Raw genomic sequence first — 15,830 nt, forward strand, 5'->3', positions numbered from 1 at the left:
GACTTTTTTCATTGTTTTGTTCTTACATGTTCAGTATTTTAACCTTTTATTCCAACTTTACCAATTTAATAGTACATGAACTGGTTAAACTGTGTTGTCCAGCTCTGCACAACATCCCAGCAATAAGGTCAGCTCAAACTGCTGCAGCAACCATCCTGTATTGATGGAAAGACTTGAAGAAGTAGTGCTGGTTGAGTAATTGCTTTGTACCTCCAAGCCAGTGCGTCCATCACTCCAAGAGTACAGTCCTTCCTTCAGCTGAAGCTTCTCATAAATTGAACGAACTGATGCAAACTGACCCACTTGAGCAAAGACTTCACTACCCACTGCAAAACTTTCTGCATATGAGGAGCCACTAACCTCAGAAAGATGGAAATACTACCAACATACACAGATTCAAGGATCCAGGAAGGCACTGGGATTTCCATCAAGGGGACTGGGCTTGATGTCACACTTCCAAGGTGGCCACAAACAGAAAAGGCCCTTGAAGGCCCAGTGAAGAACAGATTCCAGATACCCTTCCACATAGATGGGTTAGCCAAAACCCAGCATAAATCAGCTAAAAATTAGAGTCCTTCAACAAACAGTGCAGGTGGGTCCGGTGTAGCGTTTGCCTACAGGACTAAGCTATGATAAGGAGGTTGAAAACGCAAAGCTCACCCTCTGTTTTATGTACAAGCCACAAAATGTTTGTTAACTTCTCTGCCTCAGCCTTCCCAGTATGAAATTGAATGGACTTTGACCTAACTCACAAACGTATCGGAGAATGAAAGAACCATATAGCTGTTCCTTTTGACGTGCTTTGAGAAATGTCAAGATATCAGGCAGTAATGACATCTGGAGAAAACACAAACAGGATCAATTTTGCTTTGATCACCTCTTCTGCCCCCGGTTGTTTGTTGAACACCAACTAATACTTGAGATTGCAAAAAGAATTTCCTTTGCCTTTGCTGTTTTACTATTGCTATTATTATTAATAAAACCAAAACCAAACTCCTTTACCCCTCATCCCCCTGTCATCAAACGTTTCTGATGTGGCAATTCTGTTTCCTTTTGAATTTTGCTGTTTTGTCAGATTTGCCGAGCCCTTAAGTGCAAGAGGTAACATGATGAAATAGAAACTGGCAGAAAGTACATTAAAGTTATTATCACCTGAGGACAAATCCTGGCAAGTGAACCACAAGAAAAAAGACTTCCATCTGGAAATAAGACAACGAGCATACAGGTAAACCCACTACTGTTTTGGCAGGCATTCAAAAATGTGAAAATACAGATGAGGTATGAAAAAAAAAAAAAGTAGAAGTAATGGGGCTTTTCAAAAGGAAAACAGAAAGGTGCAAAGGTGAGAAGGAAAAGAGGTACTAAATTTCCTCAGTACCAAAATGTGTTTTAAAAGGGCATTACATAAAATGAGCAAAAGGCAACCTTTTGGTTAGACATGACAAGGGCTACCATCAAAAGATACAAGGACCCAGGAATCTGAAGAGCTTTTTAGTTTTTGGCCATTCAGCAAAATATTTCTGCAATTCTGCATTTTCATCCACTACAAAGAGCTGATCCATTCTTTTCTGTATTGTCTGTATGATTAACGTAATGTTTTATTCCTTGGTACGCAGACTAGTTTAGCTTGCAGACAGCAACCAATGCTTAAAATCAAAACAGCTATGAGTGATAACCTCAATTTCAGCACAAATTATTTAAAGAGTAATGTATCAGTTCCAAGTTTGTGCTGACTACATAGACTGAAACGCATCTCAGTAAAAACAGAAGATCCACTGAGAATACTGCCGTAACAACTCAAAAAAAAAAAAAAACCTACAAAAGGCAGTATTTTTGCAGATTTATGCCTGCAGAAGTGATCAGGTTGCTACCAGTTTTTTACTTGCAATGGCTGAGCAAGCTAATAACCGCCTCAGAGGCAACTGCAAGTATATCATGAATCTGCTTATTACATATAGTACATCTACATGTGGTACATTGCACAAAAAGTATGTTATAGTCAAATTGAACTGCAACAAACTGGTATTGCCCTTCCTCCTGCTTTCATAGCGTTTTGCTTCTTTAAAATCATTAAATATTTAAATAATACCAATTAAAATTATAATAATAATCATAGCAGCGTATCAATGTTTTTAAAGTTGTTGAAAATCCTTCAGGCCAGGGTTTTCAGAAATGCCCGATGATTAATGCGTTCGCTGGATGCCCAGCTGAGTGTTTCCAAAAATTAGACTCCTTGAAAGTTTGAATATACGGCACCCTCCTCCCCAATTGCTTTCTAACCTCCTCTGAAATTTTGCCTCTTTTACTTCCAGATATGTTTTTTTCCTGTGTGTTAGGAAGAAGTGCAGAGTAATGTACCATAATCCCTCCAAGTCAGGCGTCAGGAGCTGTGTGCTAAGTTCTGATAAGTCAGACATATACATATCTAATGAAGAAAAGGAATGATCATCAAGCTGCTTATATATTTTATTTTTAAATAACTCCACATCCTATCAATTTAGAAAAAATCCGTGGTTTATCCATCATTAGAAGATGTGACCTGACTATCTATTCTGCTTTGGTTTGCGCATAGCTGCAGGAAACTTTATCATCTACCTATAAATGTATTAAAACATTACATGTACTAAAATATGTAATTTTAAAATATTTTACATTGAATACATTACAAATAAAGGTCTTGTACACTATAAACGTGCATACTTGGTGTTACCCTTTCTCCATTTTTACGCACATACAACTAAAACACAGGAAAGAATTCATGTCACAGGAGTGAGATGTTCTACTGATAGAGCAGAAATATCAGCTGAGAAAAACTGCTGTACAGAGACACAGCCATCGTAATGGAAGTTGTATATTTCAGTACTACATAGAGTAAGTCTTAATAACTGAGGTTGGTTGGTTGGGGTTTGTTTTGTTTTTTTAAACTATGGCTTACTAACACTACTTAAAAAACTTATATTTTAGAATTAAAAGGTTGGAAAATAAAACAATAGAGGTGGGTCTTTTCTACAGGCTTAAAGCACTTGTCACTAAACCTATGCTTGAGCAAGCTGGTGGGGTACAAAGACTAAAGACCATTCGGAACACAGTAGTAAACTGGCCAGCATCTCTCCCAGAGACAATGCGAGACCAGGGCTCTGATTTTTTTACTGCCTTCTTATTGCACACCTAGATAAGAATTTGTGGTTCCTCTTGCGAGATGGTATTTGCCTGTTGGAGCCTGTCTGCCTGACTAAAGTCTCACAGAGATAAATTCAATTGCAACAACTGACCTGTGACAAGTGACTTTCATGCTCATGACTGCAAACTGAACGGATTTCGAGAGAACCCAGACGTGTCTGCTGAACAGAAAGCGAGAACGGAAAGGGAAAGGGAACAAGGCATCGCTGAAGCTCTACATTTCCTAAGTGAAACGTATTTTCTGAGTTCTTGGAGGTAGCAAAGAGCTTGATACAAGCTTCTGCACTTAGCACAGGGCAGCCCTCAAGCACTGCTGTGCTGTCAAAGCCAAAACGCACACGTCGGGTGGCACGTTAAGTGTGACTACCCTTGGAAGAGGCAGCTGTGCGCTGTCTTCTGGGACACATCCCTTGTCACATGCTTCTGCTCTCAGCATTGTGCTGGTGCTAGAAGCTGTGCTAGTGGACATCAAGCTGGGCCGTGAAATAGGTCTCTCAGACACTTTTTTTTCCCCTCCTGGTTTAACTTTCCAGCATATCAGTTCTCTGAGCTCAGTACGCAACCATACCAAGCAGCACAACGAAGGAAGGAAAGTGGTAGGGCCAGGACCCCATTCCTCTGGTAGCCACTCATAAGTGGAGCACAGCTGCATTTTCCTTCACAAAGCTGTCAAAACCACGTATTTCACCGAATAGACACTACAGAATGAAAGAAAGTGAAAACAGAGCTTAGACCTTATTCATGTTTTCAATAAATATTTAATGTGCTCAGCTATCAGGTGAGTGATGACTGCAACATAAGAACTTGGACAAACCAGCACACGGATAAATAGCAAAGGTTACTGTGAGCTTGAATGCAACAAATACCAGTGCAGTATGGAGGAAGTGCTTATCAGAATTTAAAAGAAAAAGACATGTAAATAAGGGATCTTAAAAGACTGTTTCACTTTTTCTCATATCTGAGTGCAGAATAGCTGCTCTACGATGTCAGTAACTGGTAGCCTATGGCACTACTCCATCCTGCTCTTGTTTGAAATGCAGAATGAAAATAATTTGTCTGATGTTCTGTTTGACCAATTATAGGAGCAATTTCAGCTGCTGAAGTAACCTGCTTCTTGTACAAATACTTAATCAGAAAGGTAAAACTCTATATTAAAAGTACAATATATCTAAAACAAAGCCAGATGTTATTTTGCTAAATTGGATTTTGTACTGCATTCTGTGACTTAAAAGAAAGCTTATATCAGAATTGGAATTTACAAAAAGGATTATTTTGTTTGTTTTTCTGATGTTCATTTTAGATATTACAGAACCTGTATTTTGAATACATAAAGAAGTCCTTTTTGATCCCTGTATTTTTAACTCTCAAAACAATGGGAGTTTTTGAAACTGTTTTTTTGGCATTTTTTGCTTTATTTTTGTTATCTTTGATCCAAAAGACACATGCAGACGTGAAGAAACCAAGAGCTAAATTAGCAAACTGTTAATCTTGTCATTACTACAACCAGAAAGTCCCTTTAGTTTTGGTTTTGGTTTTTTTTTTTGTATAGAACTCTGACATTTTCACAGTTGATTCAAATACCCCAGAACAGTAGAGATAGCCATTTCCAAAACAGAAATCAATTTTCAGGTTGGGTCTTCAAGTCCCAAAGTAAAATAGCTGAGACAAATTCTATCTCAGTCTTAGCCATTGCTCAGAATCCAGCTATAAACTGTTATGGATCATCCTTCACTTGATTTGTTTTGATTAGACCAAAACCATCTTGTTGAGTTGCTGTAAAGGTTTTTGCATTTTTGAGTGCATAATTTAAATGTAGTGGAACATTAGACAGAAACCACAACCAGGTTATCAAGTTTTATTCCTATCATCTTCAGGAAGCCATAAGGCAACCCTTCTTTTTTTCCCCTTAATGCAGAGATCATCCAGTCTATCAATCCTGTTGACATGTCACAAAACAGTTCCAGCAACCTATAACCTCATGAGTCAGTGTAAGAGACAGGAAGACTAAAAACCTATTGTATGTTGTGCACCATGAGACTAAATACAGGACAGATTAAAGACATTCCTGTGGTGGTAAGGAGCTTGTTGGGTGAAAATGCCTCGATATTCCTAGGAGTGGATTACGTGGTAGACTATAGAAAAAAGAAGGGGAAAAAAAAAGATGTTTTGAATCCCTTTGGGTTCTGCCAGTCTGGTCCTAGAGAGTTGCCCTTCTATTCTCAAATATGATGAACAGTTTATCCACGGGTGGATACACATGCCAAGTATTAGAGAAATTTATCAATAGCAGGAAGACTATCAGAGCACTTGTGCAGTTTTGGCCAATTACCAATGCTACAAACAATCCCCTTCCAAATTCTACATTTCCCTTCCCATGCTCCTTTTCATCGCCCCTGAAAATCCCAGAAGCCAAATTATATGTCAAGGGGAGAAAATGTTCTTGGCTTCTTGAGGCATCTAGGAGGAGAAGCTTTGAAACATGGGATTAATTAAATCCAAATCTAAATATGGTGCAACAAATCATGCAAATTAAGCATTAACATATTTATGACTGAACAATCAGCAGGAGCCAAAATGTGTGTAGCTAAACTATAAATCATTACAATCATTGATTAGTACAGTACATAGCATATATTTTTCCTTTTCAGTATTTATATGAAAATATATAGAACATCTTGCACACAAATAATTCCATGATCTAAGCAACCATGCCTCTTTCTCAATTGTTTTTGCTGCCACTTAAAATTATGTGTTATCAAAAATATTAACACTGATGAAAGACCTGATAAATTAATAGTTGGAGACAAAATATTATACAACAAAAGAAAAGAATATCCACTTTTCTTTTGATCTCAGTGGCCTTTGCAAAGCAACACTACATTATCAGTCCAGGCAGAGGTGGCTGAATGCCCCCTTGAGACACTGTGGAAAATCTGTAGAATTACAGACCCCCAGGTTCCTGAGTGGGCAGAGCACAAAGCCTCATGGCTAGTGCTGGAGTATTCTTTCTCTTGTTATTTTCTTTTCTTTTCTTTTTTATTTTTTAAATCTGTACGGTAAAGAGAAAGCCCAAATGAAAGTCCAAATGTGTCTCAGCTTGTTTAATTTCCAGTCTTCTCATGACACACCATGTCCATCTTTCAAACTGTAATCAGATGAACATTCCTTACACACACACCATGTCCATCTTTCAAACCGTAATCAGATGAACATTCCTTACACTATGGAGATGATGTTTGTCAACAAATATTATGCAATGTTTCATGTAACTTCTAAGTGGGAACATTCCCTACATCATGAACAGGATCGCTAACCCCAATGCAGGAGACTCAAAAGCCATCACTGCTAATCTTTGACTTCCTTTTTGTGCCAAACATAATACTTAATTCATAACATTTAGATTAACAATGCTTTCCCAGTTTTGGTAGAAATGAGGTTAAACATGAATGTAAAAGCAGAAAGCTTTCTAAAGCAGCTGTCCTGGGAGAGTGTCAGATGTGAATGTCACCCAGAATGCTGCAGACTTCTCAAAGTCCTCTGACAGTCAACAGGACTGAATACAGGAATCATTAGAACAATATTATTCCTCTCGTAAAAAAGAACATAATAAGAGCTTCTGCATTTCCACGTTGAAACATTGTCAGCAATCTGTGCAGCTGTCCCTTAAAAGATGTACAAATGAGTTTACTTCTATAAATGCAGCACAATGATCTATCCAAGGTAAGATGCTGAATTAAGATACATACTCCTAAAACTTAGGAACTATCACCTAAATCCACTGATAAGAACATACCAGCCTGAGAATGGGATATGAATTGCTTTCTCCATTAAAAATTACCCAGTTACTCCTCTCTGTTTTATCCCTCTTAAGAGTACCAGAATTACATCAAATCTTTAGCTCTTGACCCATGACATCTATTTCTCAATAGCCTTGAAGATTAAAAAAAAAAAAAAAAAAGTTTAAAAGCCAAATAAACAGCATTATTTGACTCTCCTTTAACTGCTATTTTACTGGCACTTGCACACACTAAATCAGAGTGAACAGATCTCCCTTAGCTGCCTAAAGTAGCTCAATGTACCTCCATTGCCGGGAGTGACTCGACAGAAGAATGGCCAGTTGCATACGGGAATCTGTGAACCTGAAAGGAGTCATCCAAGCTTTCAAAAACACAACTGATGACAAATCATTTCTTTATACTGTCAGGAGAGACAGCATCTCTTACAATAGACCTTCTGCTTTAGTACCGTAGCAGAGTGCCTCGAAGCTAGCTCTCACCTCGTCTCACCATGTAAAGAGCTCTGGAATTTCAGCACTAGCGCTACAGGCCTTCAGAGACAAAAGACCATTCCCAGTTCATACTACAGAATTTGATTGCTCGCTGCCTTTTTTAAGTCATGCCACATCTATAAACTAGAGTTTAGCTCACAGGTCTCTACCAGGTAACGAAACTTCTCAGGGATGCTATTTCTTTTAACAGACGTTGACTGCCAAAAATATTTTCTGATGTTGTTGGAAAAAAAATAATCAACAACAAACAAAAAATATCAAAGGTGACACTGACAATAAACCATTTAAAAACATGTGAAAATCTACTCTTTTATGTAAGTTTTCAAAACAAAACACGTGTGTGCATTTTTTCAGGTAACACATCCAGGAGACTACCTGAGACGAGATGTTTTTCCTTGAGAACAGCTGAACTAAAGTGTCTTCTGAACTAGGAAAGAGACAAAGATCAGAGTCCACTTCTACTTTTTCCTTGCCCTTTAACAGAACAATACTGAGCTCTAGGAATCTGAAAACATGCAGCTCCATATTGAAAAGGTGTTTAGAGAAAGCCCTCTTTCATATAAACTGCAAGAAGTAAAATTTGTACCTTAGGCTTCTTAAAACAAGCTCAGCAGCTCGATCTCTGCAATCTCCACTTCAACCTATAATCAGGGTAATAGGGACACCTGCCCCTCCATCCCTTCTGCACAAAGATGAGCTGTTCATTGCACACCTTCTGCTACACACGTTATCATGCGTTTCTCCTCCGACTAATCGGTAGATTATATGTGACAGCAGTCTATATGTGCCAAGAGGGAACATATAGCCATGTCACAGACTACATCCAATGTTAGAATGACCCATGGAAAACATCAGGTCACCGCCCCGACTCCGTTTCACGTACACCCTGCCCCACAAATTTCGCTCAGAGCTCTGACAATTAGCATATCACTATGGCTTTAGATATGAAATCTCTGCATAGATCACACAAATTTTATGACTCCATGATGTTGACAGGGATAAAGATAGCCAGTGCACTGCAGAGATGTAAGAAATATTTCCAGGCAACAAGGAAATGTAAAACTTGTCTATTAACTCACTTTTCTTTTTTTTATCCTTTCTTTTCTCTTTTTCATTTAATTAAAGTAAACAGAACTGTAAATGAGTTTGTCAAAAAGCACTGGAATTAAAATAAATAGGTCTTGGAATTAAACTTCCATCTAAACTTGATTTCAACACACAAAATCAAGAGGGTTTTTTTTTTTTTTTGTAATTCCAAATGAACTTCTATTTATATATATAATGAGTATTTTTATACCCACAATTCAACATGAAACTACAAGTGACCACAAACACGTAAGCTTGCAAAGCAGAGCTTCTAAGACAGTTAAAATATTAGTAATACCATTATGGTAATGCCATAATACCATATTAGTAATGCCATTCTTTGCTCTGACATACTAAGGAAGAAGGAACTGGTAAAAAAGATGAAGTCATGTTCTCAGCAAAAAAAAATCAACATTTTTATCAGGATGCAAAAGTGTGCATTAGTAATAGCTGTCTGGTACATACTCTAGGAATTCAGGACCTGTGCATTAAACGTGGTACCATGTTACTAATCAAGAAGCAGTTTTTCTAAGGTGTTACATCTTTCCTATGCTTGAAGAAGGTAGTCTCTCCCAGAAATGTCAAGCGGAAGAAAAATCTACTCAGAACTTTGCAGAAAAGACCTCCACCTTTGAAGCTGTCACTAGTTTATTTATTACCACATTTACACATAAGATAGAAAATTCAAATAATTTTTTCTTTTTTGGGCCAGCAAATATAACTGTTTCAATACTGGTCCTTATTTTGGCAAGATGATGGTTTTCCCAGTCACCACAGCCCTCAAAAAACATCACTGACTTCAACATGTATCCCCAAAGTAAGGGAAATTATTAAGGACAGCTCTATAATGTTTTCTCATATTGCATCTAGGCAATACAATTGATAGAATGATTGTCTGAGTGTATGTACATACAATGCACATACACACACACACACTTTTTCCTTTCTTCCCATAGCTTGCACAGTGCTTACTTTGTACAGAGAAAAAAAGATAGATTATTATTTGAAGCAAACGATCTCACAACTCTATGACATAAAAATCACTAAGTATTTGCCAAAGTAAGTACATCAGGCCATCCCTAGGCACAGAACATCAGGTCGATCGATGGCAGATTGATTCATTATAGGCCAAACCCAAGAAAATGACTTTCCTAAACAGAATAATGTAGTTGGCACTAAGAACATACAGGAAAGAAAGTTCACAGTGCAGAGTTGATAATTAAACATAAAGTATATACACCTGAACAATTTCACATTATCTAAACACAAGTGGTTGTGATTACAAAGGCATTGAAAATACTGAAGTAATATCATAACGTGTCTATAACTTGGATACTAAGAAGTAGTCTTAGAAGTGGCCTTTATTTTTTTTTTATTTCTCCATTTTCTTTTTATAAATTCTATACCTTTGAAAACCAAAGAACTTTTTCCTTTAGAGTATCTTTTTCCTTCAAGCTTTTTCCAAAACAAAAATCTTCAGAGCCTAAGAAAACATTTAGAGCTTTTTATAACTAAAATTAGAACAAAGTCTAGTTCTATGTTTTATATATTATTTTAATGTTGGCTTTATTCCAACATAAAGAGTTGCATGTGCTTTGTATATGACAGAAAATGTGTAACATATACTATTGTCACATGCAACATTTTAGTCACTCTAAAATAGATCAGAAAGCTTAGTTTTTCCACTTGATAATAGATTTGAGGCAAAAAATGAAGCTTTTTATATATAGCAATCACTTTCAGTCAAGAGAGCATAATTTTTTTTAGACCATAAGACAAGATAAAGCACAGCTATGCTATCTGACAGCCCTTTGTCTTATTGCTTTTCTGTTCAGTGAAAATATATTAAAACAATTTCCACCAAAGAATTGATTTTATCTCTAGGGAGGGTGCACATGTTCAATGTGGGCTAAGGCTAGTTAAACTCTAGAGTGTACTATTTCAGTAAGTAAACACGTCTCAAAAATCTATTTCAACATTAAATTCTGCTTTTTTAGTGTGAAATTCTGGCAGAAGGATTTGGTGTTGACATAATACAAAGCTTTTGAATGAGCTTAAACTTTTGTAAGGGAGAAATGAAAACATGCATCAGAGAAGGAAGTGTTAATGTTTTTTAATATTACCCATCATATGAGTGTCACTGTGATTTCTGTTTCACAGTGCTGGGTTATCTGGTGTGTAATCATTCTCAGCATAATTGCTTACAGGTATCTGTACACATCCTAGATCCTGGTTGGTTTCTATTTCAAAATACACTGCCTTGCCATTAAATAAAAATCTATGGATTTGTGAAAGCTAAAGAGCTATTTCATATTTATTAAAGACTTCAATTACATTTGACGTTCAAATGAAAAAAAAGAGGTCACACCATCTCTTATTAATAAATCTAACACCCCCCCCCCACACACACACCATGTTCTCTATTTAAAATATCCTTATTAACTTCATGCAATATTTGAAAACAAACTGTTTACAGAAGCAGGCAAAATCCATTACACGGGGGAGATAAAGACATCATTTCTTTACACAACACAACAGAATACGAAGTCTGTAGAACCTCGAGGTAGAAATCAAAACATTCTAACAAGAAAACCTTACTAAGAGGATCCCACGATTTCCACAGGCCACACAGAATCAATACTCAAACAGCAGACATTACCAACCGACAGCTCGCCCTTGCATATAATTTTTCCAGAAGGCACCACTAAACACAGATCCGGACCCAGCACGAAGAGTTGCCGACACCACCAGACAAACCTCACTTTCTTTCCCTGGAGCATCCTCTAAGTCGCTCGGAGAGTGAAGAATTGGCTCACCTGCACCGGGGGGGACCAGCGGTGGGCACAGGCGCACTCTGACCACCACTCTCCCGGGCTGCCCTGCGGCTTGGCCGGGGATTTATGGGGGCTCTTCCGCAGAGTGTCCCACAAAGGGACGAACTTGCTCCTGCCCTGGCTGGCACCCCCAGGCCCCCAAGAGGGAAGCGCTTGAGAGCTATACTGGAGCCCCGGGGGATGCTGGTGCCAACGACAGGCGCAGTGGGCATCCCTCGCTACGGGATGCGCGTTCCTGCCGGCGTCCGACCCCTCGGACCCTCTGCCGCAGCTGCGCTGCTTGGGAAGGGGCGCGTGCATGGCGCACCCAGGGCTTCCTGCGGTGGCTTCGCATGGAGCGCTTCTCCTCCCGGGAGCGAGGTCCGCGGCCGGGGCCTCGCCAAGCCCCTTGGCCGGGGCTAGCGGCGGGCACAGCAGCAGCCGGGCACGGCGGGAGCCGGGCACAGCTCGGTGCTGGCCAGCGGCTCCGTGTCAACACCGGACTCCACTCGCGCAGCGACTTGACAGCATCCCCGCTGCAGGCAGAAGCAATCAATGCTCTGCGTGGCCGGGACGCGCGCCCGCATCCCTTTCTGGATGACAAACCACGGGAGGAGAGGGGGAGGAAAAAAAAAGAAAAAAAAAAAAAAAAAAGAGAACAAAACCCACTCTTGCAATTTTCAGGAAGATTGGGTCTTTTTCTAGCTGGCCCCGCCACAACCGGCAGCAGGCACCCTGCTGAAGCAGGTTTGTATGTACGAGCTTGATGGGCAAAGTGCTTTCTGGTGGAAATAGCAGCTGGAGAAACTACTGAAAAAGATACGCCTTTGCCAATGATCAAAAGAGACAGCAGGAGTGGGGTTGTGTTTTTGTTTTTTTTTCCCCTGCATGCCTGAAAAGACCTTGTCAACAAAATTGCATCAGAAGATGCAAATGACAAGTTTGGGAAGAATGTTATCTGCCCTAAATGCTAAGTCGTAGCGTAAACTTTGGTATGTATTAATGTACATAAACATCATGGAAAGAGAGCAAGAGGCTGAATTTGAAAATAAAGCAGCTTAGAAAAGATCTATGCAAAAAAATTAACAAATCTGCAGCAGCTTATACAGACAAATGTGAATATATATTTGTATACAAGGTCGTCAAGATTATGACTGATGGATGATTTTCTCCTTTTTATTCATCCTTTCCAAATTCTTTGGTGCTTGTCAATAACCTTCTGTACAGGGTTTTTTGTAAATCCCCTCTAAGATTTTTCCTACAAATGCAATCTCTTTTCCTTAAATTTTCCTGCAATCTTTATTAGTATTTTCTTTCTTCTCATAGAAATGACAGAGGTTTAAAGTGTATAGAATCTGAGCTGATTGTTTCAAGCATCTAAAGAGATTCAGAGACATACTTCAGTCTCAGGTGACTAAGTCTTTAGCCCCTTAAGCCTCAGTGGATCTTGGACTCCCATATATCTATAGTTTTTGGAGATTTTATTTTTCTTTCAACCTAAGTCTGTCTCTGGTACTTTTAACCATAGAAAATACCCAGTTGATTTTTTTTTTAAAAATACAGGACTGTCACAGAATCCTTTTATGTCTATTGGTGTCCAACTAGGATTTAAATATACAAAAATTAAACAGAATTTGTAAGTGATATGTATATTTTTAACATTCCAAAGGCTAAAGCAAATTTACATTGAAAGATTTCAAAGACAAAAAGACAACTATGGCTATCTGCAAATACACTTTTAAATGAGATAAAAGAATTCTTACAAATGCTTTGGTGCAGTAAGACTTGATTCGATTATTTAGTTCCTCCTAAATTACTAAACCCAAATTCCTCAAAGCTTAGACATTGCTAAAATACATAATGATACAACCTGGCAGTAATTCTCAATGCAAAATTACAGCAATGCTCTAACAGTGGAGAAAATATTTTGACATTGTAATTCAAATTGTTGGTTGTGAAACTAACATCAGTTTTAACCGTATTTTCATTCAAGGTGCTAGTCTCAAATTACACTAGAATCATGTTATAATGCAAGGTTTATTCAGAACTTTGCTGAAAAGCCAAAATCATACACCCAGCTATGTTCTCTCACCTAACATGTGCCCAACTGCAAGTACTCTTATAGCTTTTTATACAGTTGAAGTTGTTTCATGTTTGAAAAGCAAATATTAATGCACTTCTGACTAGCAGGTATAGATATGGAAGCCAGCACTTAAAAATCTGAGCTAAAAGAGTCTACAGGGTAATCATTGCTACATGTGAAGTAAGTGTAAAGATACATAAGACTGAATCCCTGTTTTTGCAATTTTATTCAAGCATAAGGAGTGGGGGTGTGTGAGCTGTCCAGAAAGCTGCTTTCTTCTCATGTTCAAGGGTAACTCAAACCTGAGGACCTAAAAACTTGTCTACCAGAAAATAATCCAAATCATTACTCCATCATTTCCAGCAGGACTACTTCTATGTAAGAAATGCACAGATTATCATTAATTGATGCTTTAAATAATGAAAATAATAACATATTTATTTGTATACCATATATATATTTAAAGACAAAGCACTAACATGGCCAACTTCAGATTTCATTTTCATCATCACATGCATATATTAGCAGTACCCGTCAGCTTAAGACCATCAGCTTTTCTGTCACAAAGCAAGCTACCCAGTTCACTCCAGAATATACTGATGCTATTGCAGCTTTCTCAAATGCCAGTCAGAATCTGAAAAAATACTCAGTTTAAATATGTCTTTCAGAGCTGTTTGGAGAAACCTGGTTAACTGCAGAAGTCAAAAAAAGTTTACATATAAACTTCAAAAAGGCCACTCAAAAAAATACATTAGAAAGAAAAACACATCAGGGCAAGCAACAGCTACAATGTGGTTGGGGAGTGGAAAGAATCTACACGTTCTGTGGCCAGACACACATCTACACTGATAATATTGGGTAAAGCCACCTGTACCAGAGCACCAAATCATCTATCACAAACCCTCACAGTCCTATATTATAAAGCAGTAAGTGACCCTTTAGCAACCTTACTACACCCCAACCAGAACAATGCAGAAAGGCAAAGGCATCCTCTTGACTGTAACGTTTATTCATATGCTGTTAAAACACTACGTTTGAAATGGCCTCTTATCAGGACGTGGAAAAATTTTTTTCATAAGAATTTGACACCACTGAACTTACCCTGAACCTACCTGACACTTCTAGGCTATTTCATACTTAGAAAATCAGTAAATAAAAAAAAATCCTATTAATCAATGATTTAACCGTCCACCTTTTTTTTTTTTTGAAATTTGGCACTGCCTGTGTGAGACAAAACCACTTGAATATGGGATGCCTATGTGAGACTAATTGCCAGACAGCATGGTAAGATGGATTCAAAAGATAATGCAATTTCATCGGCCGTAATTGAACCATTGTATTAGGCAGGATGGCACGCACTTCTGGATGAACTTGGATTAACACATGGCTCAAATCCACATGCCCAACTATCATCCTAATTTCATAATAACTGGTGCACAAAGCAAAACTGAATATTGTACAGTACACTGCGTGAACTGTGTTTGACCTGATACTGTTGTCGAAAAATCTCACTAATTTTCTTTTTAAAATATTAAGTAGGCATGACAAAATGGAGCAAATAGATTTAGCTGATATTCTACCAGCACAAATAACTGTAACTGGATTACAGTAATGTTGGACATACACCAAAAATAAGCACTGAGAAGAGCTTGCTTCAGGCAAAAATGTGCATATGGGAAACAAAAACTGCATATGGGAAACAAAAATTATTAATAGAGTTCTGAAAGGGAAGCTAGAAGCATGGGCAAAGATGATTTAGATGTAGTAACAGATTTTTCCCTCCAACCAAGAATGCAATGTTATGCAACCATAAAACATACAGAATGAAAGAAGAGTAATACACGTGGAGTGGATCAGCTTATTTAGTGGTCTTCATATTTCTACAAATATTTTTCTAGAAAGGAAAATGACGAGAACAATTATTAATATGATATCAGGACTACTGAAATAAGTCAAATTCAATTTCTTTGCAACTATTTGTTTGTTTGTTTGATGAAAAGTAATTATGCTGGTATAGAAATAATAGTCTTAGTGGTGACATAGGCTAGAAGGAATGGTTGTGACTGGTCCAAGGTTCGGCCAGGAGCCAAGTGATCTGACACGACTCATTGCTATCACAGGGTACCTAGGAAGTATTGGGAAAATTGCTTATTTCGGTGACTATCCTGTATGTAAAATGAAAAAAAAAAACCCACTTCATTTAATGAAACTAGAACATAAGGAGTGGGGAGGACACATCTGAAATAAAACAGCTCATGTTCTATTTCAGGTCTGCCTACTCCTCTCTCCCTCCAGGTGTGTAAGACAAGACAGACACGCAGGACTGCAACACGAAAAACAGAACCGTAAAAGAGGAGAAATAAAATAAAAGGTGGTTATT

General features: G+C 38.1%; 1 protein-coding gene across 10 annotated transcripts in view; it reads right to left on the reverse strand.

The window, feature by feature from the left end:
* Window positions 1-15,830, reverse strand: part of DLG2 (discs large MAGUK scaffold protein 2) — a 1,082,159-nt gene that overhangs the window by 468,084 nt on the left and 598,245 nt on the right. For 4 of the 10 annotated variants that reach the window (XM_086614498.1, XM_086614479.1, XM_086614461.1 and 1 more), the window contains exon 1: window positions 11,371-11,688. The exons of the other annotated variants lie outside the window; for them this stretch is intronic. In XM_086614498.1, coding sequence (XP_086470624.1) covers window positions 11,371-11,688 — 318 coding nt within the window. Of the gene's footprint in view, window positions 1-11,370; window positions 11,689-15,830 lie in introns of those variants that run through there. 10 annotated transcript variants of the gene reach the window in all.

This window comes from Tauraco erythrolophus, chromosome 1 (genome assembly GCF_009769465.1).
Source record: "Tauraco erythrolophus isolate bTauEry1 chromosome 1, bTauEry1.pri, whole genome shotgun sequence".
Taxonomy (NCBI): domain Eukaryota; kingdom Metazoa; phylum Chordata; class Aves; order Musophagiformes; family Musophagidae; genus Tauraco; species Tauraco erythrolophus.